This window comes from Borostomias antarcticus (genome assembly GCF_949987555.1).
Source record: "Borostomias antarcticus genome assembly, chromosome: 14".
Classification (NCBI taxonomy): Eukaryota; Metazoa; Chordata; class Actinopteri; order Stomiiformes; family Stomiidae; genus Borostomias; species Borostomias antarcticus.
Window position 1 is genome coordinate 9,065,849 of NC_140247.1, and position 11,656 is coordinate 9,077,504.

Here is an 11,656-nt window from a genome sequence, read left to right on the forward strand (position 1 = left end):
GGGGAGGAGAGGGGGACCCCCTGCAGGGCCTGGCTGCTCCAGAGGCCCCCGGCGCACGGGGCCCTCTCCCCCAGGAACATCCTGCTGCTCAGCTGAGGAATGCTAAGAAACTTTTAAACTTTACGACTTCCGTTCTTCATTCCTTTTCTTCTTCGACCTCATGATTGTTAAAGTGGGAGGGGAAGTGGTTTCACACCATTGCTGTTTTCACCTCAAAAATCTCCATAAACGCACAAACAAACACACACACATATTGTGTACTATGTGTCAGGACTACATCATGTGACTTTGATGTAAAGACAGCTGTTAAGGATGTAAAACAAGCCAAGGACAGGTTCTGTTATCTCTGGGCTGAGTCCTATACAGGGCCTGTGTAGCTATAGCCTACTGTAGCTCAGAACACCGGTCCATCTCACCCCTCCCCTCCCTCACCACGTGGTCCACTAAACCCAGGCGTGAAAATTGTTACTGCTGAAAACCAGCCGTTGAGCGTTTTTATCCAACGCAATCAGGCCTCAGAGAACTACGGAAGAGCATTAGGGCCAACTGAGTTTATTTTTTTAAGCTTCTGAGTTTAAAGTCAGAATTTCTGAGAAAAAAGTCTGAAATAACTTCTGAGATTAAAGTCAGAATTTCTGACATTAAAGTCAGAATTTCTGAGAAAAAAAATCAGAATTTCTGAGATTAAAGTCAGAAATAACTTCTGAGATTAAAGTCAGAATTTCTGAGATTAAAGTCAGAAATAACTTCTGAGAAAAAAGTCAGAAATAACTTCTGAGATTAAAGTCAGAATTTCTGAGATTAAAGTCAGAATTTCTGAGATTAAAGTCAGAATTTCTGAGAAAAAAACTCGGAATTTCTGAGAAAAAAGTCAGAAATGACTTCTGAGAAAAAAGTCAGAATTTCTGACTTTAAACTCAGAAGCTTAAAAAAAAAAAAACCTCTGCTGTTGGCCCTAATGCTCTTCCGTAGAGAACAGACTTGTCAGCACCTAGAGCCTCCCCACCTTGATCCCTCACCTCTGCAGCATCCTGGACCCAGGAGAAGAAACTCAGAACATACAAACAAACTCAGGCAGAGAAGTCTCTGGATGAAGCTCCAAACCATCCATTATGTAACCAAAGGTAGGCTAGGCTAGATTATGTTTGACGTCTGAGTGTAATTTTGGATGCGGCGACCTCGTTTGAATAGGGCAAACATTGCGCAAATTATAGCAAAGGTGTACTGGGTCATTTTGATAGGTTTGAATGTGACATGTGAGCTAAATGCAAATGAAGCACAGAGATATCGCGGACATGACATCACTGGAGGCTGTTTCATCTTCAGTAGTTCCCACGTGGTCTACGCCTTTTGTATATTTAGTTGTGTTGTTCTCTGTATTTTATATGTCCTTGTGTCTTTCTATGTGAAACTTTGCTGCCTTCTTGGCCAGGTCAGTATTGTAAAAGAGATTTTATCTCAATGCTTTTTATCTGGTTAAATAAAGGTTAAATAAAATACAAAATAGTGTAGTGTGTGTGTAAACCTGCCGTTCAACACACACTCACCTGGCCGTGCATCACGCCACAGTGGGCTTCAGGAAACCGACACCGTAACTGACATGAGGAACAGAATGTTCCACAGGCCTGCTTCTCTCTCTCCCCTCTCCCTCTCTCTCTCTGCATCGCTTCCCTCTGCTTGTCTTCCTCCGTCACGTCTGTCCGCCGATCTCTAACTTTCTCTCCCGTCTTCTTCAATCTCGCTATATCTCTAAGATCTCCACGTCTGTCAGCGTTGCTACAAGCTGCTCCCTCACACCTTACATAATGGAGAAATTCCTTTCCGCTTATGTTCCTGATTAGATGTTTCATCGTGCCGCGACCGCGTCGATGTCGGAGCAGTTAAGAGGGGGGATCAGAGAACAAGCCCCCCCCCGGGGAGAAGCAGGCCTCGCGGCCACCAGTGACCCCCCGCCCCCCCCCCGATGAACCCCCCTTCAGGGCCCTTCAGAGCCTTTTCCGTCATTTCATATGTCGTGTGTGTGTGTGTGTGTGTGTGTGTGTGTGTGTGTGTGTGTGTGTGTGTGTGTGTGTGTGTGTGTGCGTGTGTGTGCGTGTGTGTGTGTGAGCTGACTATGCAGTGTGTTCAGATCACAACAAAATTGAATCCGATACCTAAGCAGCATACTCCCGTGACAGTCCGCTGACAAACCAATTAGTCTTTCAACAGTCTGCCCTCTGAATCTAGTCTGCGCCTCCTTCTCTCATTGTCTCTGACAAATTATAGTCAACTAGTGTTACATTCCAGCTTTGGCCTCTAGCGTCACGAGGGACAGAGCAGACTTTCACATGTTACTTTCAAAGTGGATGCAGAAGGATGGTAGCCTAGTAGGGACAATGCAAATTTACATAGTTTCATCGCAAAATGCAACTGATGTTCTGCATACAGAGATTATAGCTTTCGCTAGTTTCCAACTCTAGTCCCTAGTTGGGCTTTTAAGGAAAGAAAGGGGAGAGAGACCCTGGGATGTTTTGTCCCTAGAAGACTCTTGTCCCTAGAAGACTCTTGCAAAGACTGTCTCCTGGACGCCAGGGAGATCGAGGTAAGGGAGAGTTATGAATGTATTAATAGAGAGGCGAGGGCGCCGAGCCCTGGACCCACTATAGAGGGTTTTCACAGTCCGTCATCAGTCGGCCATGTTGGAGGTTGAAGCTACTGAATGTAGATAGCTAGCTAGATAGATAGATCAATAGACAGGTAGATAGACCTATCTATCTACAAATCTATCTAGTCGTTAGCCTAAACCTTAGCTTACACCTGCTAAACCTAAGCTTAAACCTCCAACATGGCCGGCCGTGAAAACCCTCTATACAGTACTTAACTTGGGGCCGCATCCCAGAATTCCATGCTATTGCATGCCCATAACATAACCAACCATGACGCAAGACATATTGCTCCTCAAGTGCTGAGTGAAATTTCCCATATTCCCCCTTGATGGCTATATTACCGGAGATGAAATATCGAGAACATTACTTGCTTGTCACAATTACGCTTTGACAAGCAAAAACAGCGACGGGAATTTCAAAGAGGGGGCAAAGCAGCCGTAACCATGGGTAAAATGTTGCTCATTGTGGTGCATTCTTAGCTGAGGCGCAAATGCCTTTGGTTAAGAAGAGCTATTTATTCTGTCCCTAAAACCAGCTTGAGAACAACACAGGGCTTCTAAACAAAGAGATTTGGGCCGGGTCGGATGGTGTTGACCACCAGTTGGGTCTGCGGTGTTCATATCCTGCCTCAACACGGGGCACTGCTGGCAGAGAAGACGCTGAACCCTGGAACACTCAACGCAGGGGAGAAACTTCTCAACTGAATATCTTTGAATGGACCCCAACCAAAATAGCAGACGCTGCTAAGTCGGTCCTTATGGGGGTTCATTTTCTGTGTGGGCAAGCTCACGGACAGAAAGCAAAATACTGCCAATTCAGCTGTTTGGACTACAGTACTATGTACACACACATGCATGCCTCTTACCAACCACACACACACACACACAGAGCAAACTGATTCAGATTGTGACTCTACCGGTTTGGGAGGAGGTCCAGTTTGTCAGGGTGAGGGGGAACAGCAGATTCTGGTGGTCTCTGGATCACTCCCAGCCCTTCGGTTCCAACCAATCACAACGTGAACACAGCCTACCCTGTTAATCCAGCTCTGGGGTTGCAGAGCAGTCAAACACACATGTATGAACACAACATACACACAGAACACACACACACACACACACACACACACACACACACACACACACACGGCTGTTTAAAACATTAAAACAGTACATAATTAAAAGAAACAGACAATACATAGTAATAATAATAATAATATAAAAAATAACAACAACATTAATAATAAAAAAAATATTATTATTATTATTTAATTATTATTATTGTTATTGTTATTATTATAAAGAAATACATAATTAATTAAAAAACAGTTTAAATGAATCTCTTAAAACTCTTGGTTAGACAAAACTGCCTCTTGGTGTGCGTAGGTGAACTGTAGATTCAAGAGATGCTTGTAGTTTTGCCATAATGGTTTTCTCTGGCATCATCATCTTGTTTGGTGACATCCCAGTCATTTAGTTTGTGTGACAGAGAGCTACTCTTCCATGGTCTGATCGGCCGGTATCATCAGTGCTGTGGGTGCAGAGCGTTGGTAATAAACTCATTCTTCTCTGACACCTGGTGATTTATCAGGAGGCCAGAGATGAGCGTTCTGAAGGCCCCCAGGCTCCCGGAATACCTTCCAGGTTGCCATGAGCTCAGGACACTTTAATTAGTTATCCCTCCTTTTATGTGTTTGCCACTCATGGTCCCTCACTCCTCCTCCTCACTCCTTCTGCTGCCTTCCCCCTCTTTTTGTTATGTAACTGTCTCCCACAGAGGTGTGTGTGTGTGTGTGTGTGTGTGTGTGTGTGTGTGTGTGTGTGTGTGTGTGTGTGTGTGTGTGTGTGTGTGTGTGTGTGTGTGTGCGTGCGTGTGTATGTATGTGGACGGACGAGAGGCTATGTCTGAAAAGTCATTGGGAAGGCTGTGGAATCCCGCCTCCTCCTGTCCACATGTCAACGTGTCCTTGGGCGAGACACTGAACCCCAAATTGCTCCCAATGAGCAGGCTAGCGCCTTGCATGGCAGCTGCCTCCATTGGTGTGTGAATGTGTGTGAATGGGTGAATGAGAGGCCATTGTAAAGCATTTTGGATATAAGCGCTATATCAGTGCAGTCTATTTACCATTCACCATTAGTGTCAGTTATTCGTATTCTGTGAAGCTTCCTGATGTAATCGGCCATGTTGAAAACATACCATGTCGAGGCCAGACAGGTCGTGGAAAAAAGTTTCATTAACAATGTTATCTGAGGTTCTGCTAGTTCTAATATGCTGGTGAGGAAAAGTTCCTTCAGAAAGGCTTCCACTGCCCCTCACTCACCTGGGCATCCTACACACCAAATGTCCAGTGTAATGACCTGTCTAATGTCTTATGACCTGTCTAATGTCCTGTCTTATGTCCTAATGTCCTGTCTTATGTCCTAATGTCCAGTCTAATGTCCTAATGACCTGTCTAATGACCTGTCTAATGACCTGTCTAATGTCCTAATGTCCAGTCTAATGTCCTCTGTCCTGTCTAATGTCCTAATGTCCTGTCTAATGACCTGTCTTATGTCCTGTCTAATGTCCTAATGTCCAGTCTAATGTCCTCTGTCCTGTCTAATGTCCTAATGTCCTGTCTAATGACCTGTCTAATGACCTGTCTTATGTCCTGTCTAATGTCCTAATGTCCAGTCTAATGTCCTCTGTCCTGTCTAATGTCCTAATGTCCAGTCTAATGTCCTAATGTCCAGTCTAATGTCCTAATGTCCTGTCTAATGTCATAATGTCCTGTCCAATGTCCTCTGTCCTGTCTAATGTCTTGTCTAATGACCTGTCTAATGACCTGTCTTATGTCCTGTCTAATGTGCCCTGTCCTGTCTAATGTCCTCTGTCCTGTCTAATGTCCTAATGACCTGTCTAATGTCCTGTCTAATGACCTGTCTAATGTCCTGTCTAATGTCCTGTCTTATGACCTGTCTAATGTCCTGTCTAATGTCCTGTCTTATGACCTGTCTAATGTCCTGTCTAATAATAATAATAATACATTTTATTTATATAGCACACTTTAAAATGAGGACAAATCTCAAGGTGCTTCACAGAGTGCAGTAAAAACAACATAAAACACAAAGGGCAATAACTGGCTAGAATAATTTAACATAATTAAAACTAGGATTAATGACAAATATTACATATGGAAATAAATAAAACTAGTGTTTAATGACTAGAGCAAACTATAGTATCCTGTCTAGGATGTAGGATTTAAAACCTATAAAAGCATTTCTACAGGACGAGCCCAGTGGAAGGGGACATGGGACAGGTGTGTTTTTAGACTGGATTTAAAAGCAGTGATGGATTCTGACCTGTCTATCAAGAGTGCCAAAACTCTCCCTCCTCATCCCCCTTCTCTTCTTAGCAGGCAAGACAAGATGGACACTTTTTTGCATAAAAGAACAAACAGGCTGTAGATATTTCTGAGAGGAATGAGGAGAGAAGAATGTAGAGAAGAAACAAGTCTAGTCACTCTCCGCAAGGACAAACCGTCTTTGTCCTCACTTCTTTAAAGTCTCCCTTCTCAAGTCAAACACGCATTGGGTTTTTACAGCCCCTTGAGTTCGAGTTTATTTCTGTATCTGTGTCAAACCTAAGCTGAATGGTAGCCTTTTATTAACTGGGTCATCATCCTAGCCAAAATAGGCCATACAGACTTAGGAGCTTAATGCTACAGTATGTTCCCACACTATTAATCATTGTGAGGTCCTTGATTCAGAGAAACGGCCATGCTTACCGATTAGGTCTTTCATTATGGAGACAATAGGATTTCCTCTCTCCATCCATCACTGTGCTAACTGTTCATGTAGAGGGTAATCTAACACGTGCCACCAGCTTGTCTCGTCAGAACGGGATGAAGTCCATGTCCATTGCCGTTGGCTCTGGGAGGAAGCTGGGAATCAATGGGATTCCGAGGCACACAATTTGGCAATAGAACCGTCGACCTCCCTTCCTGTGGCGTTGCCAAACGGACATTGCTTGACTGTTTCAATCAGGCTAATGAGTCAAGCAAGGCAGAAACCCCCTGTTCAGACGGCACGTCCCTGTAGAGGAGATGTGGGAACGCTTTATAATACAGACCATGTCTTATTTCTGTCTTACCAGTGTAACAGTGTCTTACAGTGTCTGTGTCTTACCAGTGTCTTACCAGTGTCTTACAGTGTCTTACCAGTGTCTTACAGTGTCTTACCGGTGTCTTACCGGTGTCTTACAGTCTTACCAGTGTCTTACCAGTGTCTTACAGTCTTACCAGTGTCTTACCAGTGTCTTACCAGTGTCTTACAGTCTTACCAGTGTCTTACCAGTGTCTTACAGTGTCTTACCAGTGTCTTACCACTGTCTTACAGTCTTACCAGTGTCTTAGTGTCTTACCAGTGTCTTACAGTCTTACCAGTGTCTTACAGTCTTACCAGTGTCTTACCAGTGTCTTACCAGTGTCTTACAGTCTTACCAGTGTCTTACCAGTGTCTTACCAGTGTCTTACCAGTGTCTTACCAGTGTCTTACAGTCTTACCAGTGTCTTACAGTGTCTTACCAATGTCTTACCAATGTCTTACCAGTGTCTTACCAGTGTCTTACCAGTGTCTTACCAGGGTCTATTTTCCCAGTCAGGCGGCATGTCCTTGTAGAGATGTTTACCGTACACTTGGCAGCACACAGCACACAGTACACAGTACACAGCACACAGCACACAGCACACTCAGCGATGAAAACGTTGTTATTCAACGTATTACAGTACATGGATTTGAGTCGCCTGTGTTATGAAATGTGGGTTTGAGTGTGAAATCCTTTCTCCAGTGTACCACAGAGCTTGGATAGTGAACAGCCGGTTTCTGCCTAATTGACAGATCTCCCCTAGAGTCAATAAATCCTCATGTTTGTAACTGGATCTGAAGGCCTTGGAGTCCCAGAGCTGCTGTGATTAGACAAACAGCATCTCTTGTCCCACTATTCTCAGAAAAATCTAACAGTTTGAGGAACACAATATTCCAAAATAGATGATTTCTGTTGAGTTTGAATACACTGTATATTTGAATTAGGTAAATGAGATAAATCATAAACTAACCTAGCAGGCCTTTCTTGCTTTGAAACATGAGGAAAACTCCCAGGAAATGGGCGTTGTGTTTGCAAATAGGAGATTTTTCAGGCTTGCGCTTAATGCAGTTTATCCATGATAGGCTGGGAAATATCAAATTAAACGACTCTACAAAAAAACTGTAAGATAAATAAAGAGTTCTGTTCCTGTGGTCTGTTATGGCCGTTGAGGATTGGTGTTAAGGGCCCTAGAGACAGCACACATTCTTCTAGTGAGAACCCAGAGTTCCTTCTCCCAGATGACTTTCGTAGAGGTGACCTAAAGATGGCCCCAGGACTATAACACCAGCCCTCGGCCTACAGGCTGAACTCTTTAGACGGAGACGACAGAGATGTCCCCGGCCCCTGGACTGTGGTGCAAAGCCCCCCAGCGTCTCTGCACAGTCCTTGTTCCATCAGAAAACCAGGTCAAGTTTAATTACGGAAGGGAGAGCTAGGGAAAGCCCTTTTTTTCATGCAGACTTTGACAAGCTCAAAAAAGGGTCCTCACTGTGCAGGAGGAGAAATAACTGGCTACTTAATAGATGTTTAGAGTAATAATATCGTAGCATAATTCCTAGCAATAAGTCACGGTAATGTCAGACCATTATGCAACGATAAGTGGTTTACCGCAGAAAAGCCCCATTATGTAGAACCCATAACTGTAAGTCAGCATGCTAAGTGCGCAGCTATTTCGTGGGTAGTGTCATTGTTCTTGGCACAGCTCTCAAATATCACATTTCATTCTCAAGTTCACCAGGTAATTAAGATAATTTATCTGTCATATGACATTTAGGTTATGGATCTGGGACTTTTGGGGATATTTCTTAAACGACAACCAGGAAAACGTTCCCGTCCACGTACAAAAGTTTCCTTTGTTGACAGCCAATTTCATAGCACACTGTTCATACTTATAAATCACATCTTCCAATGAAGGAAACATTCATCTAAGAGAGCAGTTAGCAGAGACATCCAATAAACTTCTCAACAGTCTCAAGCAACTTCCTCTCGTCTGGTCCTACCCACACCAGAGTTCATGAGAAGACATACTGAGGTAGGCTAGTGCCCAGTATGGATTATTATCGGCTAAACTGTTAACAGTCCAACAGCTCCCTCATGTGGAGTCTTGAGGAACTGCATATGTCGAAGCAGAGCCATAACTGCACTACCCTCCACAGCCACTAGCTGGAGCTCTTGATCCATGGTCTCAGCTGTACATTAATAGGATGGATGACCTACCCAACTCATGTGTGTGCGTGTAAGGAATGTGATCATGAGGTGCAAATCCTACACAGAAGAAATATACAAAGGAACATGTATAGTGTTTATTATAACATACATAAACCACTTACTTCCTCTTTATTGACAAACACAGAGGTGCTCAATGCAACTATAGTCCTGTTCATCCCAGGTCCCACAAATGTATCATAAGCCCCTCTCCCCTCACTACAGGCTAACAGTCACATCGTAAACATTTACAGAAAATGAATCAACATGTCAAACACAACAACGAAAGCAAACAACACAAAATGAACGATGATCTCATTGTTATGGACCGTCACATAAAATCTGTCTCTATTATACACCTGTTAATGAATCCACACTAATCTCTGAATAACAGGACGACACACAAGACTAGGTCCCCTCAGTCCACTGCATTCAGATGTCGAAAACAGAGCAGTCAACACACACACACACACACACACACACACACACACACACACACACACACACACACACACACACACCATCCCCAACTGCAGAATATCCAGCCAATGACAAGTCAATAAACCCATCTGCATAAAGGAAATGGTTAAGATGATGCAGAGTGTATGTTTTTCCCTTTAACCCTTTACAGGGGAGATATATATACTGTGTGTGTGTGTGTGTGTGTGTGTGTGTGTGTGTGTGTGTGTAGTTCGTTGTATGTATGTGTGTAGTGTAATCTAATTGAGCAGCTATGGGAAATGGTGGTATTGAGCGGGACGACTCATTAAGGAACACACACACACACACACTCAGCTGTATGATGTTTCTATAGGAACACACTCCAGCTATACCAAGGTTTCTATAGAAACACACTCCAGCTATACCAAGGTTTCGATGGGAACACACACACACACACACACACACACACACACTCCAGCTATACAAGGTTTCTATAGGAATACACACACCTCAGGTGTACGTTTCTATAGGAACACACACACACACACAAAGTTTCTATAACAAAAACACTCAAGCTGTATAATGTTTCTACAGTAGGTGGGTCCGGGGGGTGGAGCTTTGGGGTTCACTCAGGGTGCGTTTGATATCAGTCATCCTTCATTTGCTGTTATGGTTCGTGGGCATCTGTCAATTTGAATCAACACAAATATGTGGGTCTAAACAATTCATCATCAGCATTTACAATGATCAGTAGTGCAATCTTCACAGTGAGGCTCAAATGTACAGACGGGTATCAGAAAGAACTTCGCATAAATAATTTATTTCATAACAGAACCCACAAGGGGATTTAACAGACTGGTGCCTTCTGATCTTCAGAGAAGATGTTCTCTGAGATGAACTACAGCTTAGAGTTACTACATAGTTCAGGTGCACTGGGATAGGACAGCGAGTGACGATGACAGATCGACCTGCTTCTGAACGGAGCAGTGAACAGAACAATGCGGTGACAAGTTTAAAAAAGGGTGGCAGTTTGAGGAACCGTGGGGAGGGAAGTGTCATTCAATCACAGACAGAAGTCGCTGTGGGCAGAATGCGTCAGGAAGAGTCCTTCAGTCTTCAAGCTTCCCGTCCAGAATGCCGTCGAAGGAGAACGGCAGGAACATGAAGCCCTGTCCTGTGTAGAACTTGTTCTGGAATTCCACCCTGGGAACGAACACAGACAGCGGGTGTTAGGGGAGCTGTTGACCCCGCATCAGCTCAGCCAAAACTTTATTATCCCATCACTTCAAATAAGGCTGGGTTGGGCAAGGCTAGACTGGGTTAGGTTGGGTTGGTCTAAGCTAGGCTGGGTTAGGTTGGGCTGGGTTGGGCAAGGCTAGGCTGGGTTAGGTTGGGTTGGTCTAAGATAGGCTGGGTTAGGTTGGGTTAGGTTAGGTTAGGCTAGGTTAGTTTGGGTTAGGTTAGACTGGGTTAGGTTGGGTTGGGTTAGGCTGGGTTAGGTTGGGTTGGGTTGGGTTAGGTTGGTCTAAGATAGGCTAGGTTAGGCTGGGTTGGGCTAGGTTAGGCTATCTTGGGCTGGGCTGAGAGAGAGAGCTGACCCCTGGTCACCATTCCACAGTGCCGCTCTCCGTAAACCAGCCAGTGGACGAGCCCACCTGCGCCTCTAAAACTGGGCCAGAAACCCAACCCCCTTCCCCCGGCCCCTGGCCCTATTAATAACCCCCACCCCCGACCTTTCAACCGAGGAAGCAGTTAGGAAACCTGCTAAAACGACAACTGCAGTGGAGTTCTTCAGTCGGCTGACGTCAAATCGAGAGTGTGAATTGCCTCCCGCCGAGCGAGAGCGGAGGGAGCAGAGGCTCATGGGGGATCCCGAGTGGCGGGGCCACGGAGGGACGGTCCCCTCCGTCACCCGTCCGTGCCAAGGATTACCGAGGCCGATCCCGACGGGGCTGTGGCGGGCGCCAGATAAAAACCCTGATGAAGGGACGCCAGAGGGTCCTCTCGGCTGGACCGGGGCGGCGGTCAACCCGCTGTCCGGCCCCCACGCGGCCCAGCCTGTCGCCGGGCAGACCCCAGGCTCCCGGCCAGGGACAAAGAGGCGGAGAATCACGGCTCCCCAGGGGTATAAACCCGCCGTAGCCGGGGCCACGCCCTGCCCCGGGGGTGAGGGGTCAGCCGAGACCGCTAGGAGATCAGGAGATATGCTGCTGACCGCATTGCCACCAGCAGGGGGAGCTCCG

The 11,656-nt window shown here is 45.3% G+C and overlaps 1 protein-coding gene across 1 annotated transcript in view; it reads right to left on the reverse strand.

Annotated features, from left to right (window-relative positions):
• Window positions 1-9,125: 9,125 nt before the first annotated feature.
• atp6v0a1a (ATPase H+ transporting V0 subunit a1a) overlaps window positions 9,126-11,656 on the reverse strand; it is a 26,704-nt gene continuing 24,173 nt past the window's right edge. The window contains exon 21 of the mRNA XM_084448837.1: window positions 9,126-10,616. Coding sequence (XP_084304963.1) covers window positions 10,523-10,616 — 94 coding nt within the window. The 3' untranslated portion in view covers window positions 9,126-10,522. The remainder of the gene's footprint in view (window positions 10,617-11,656) is intronic.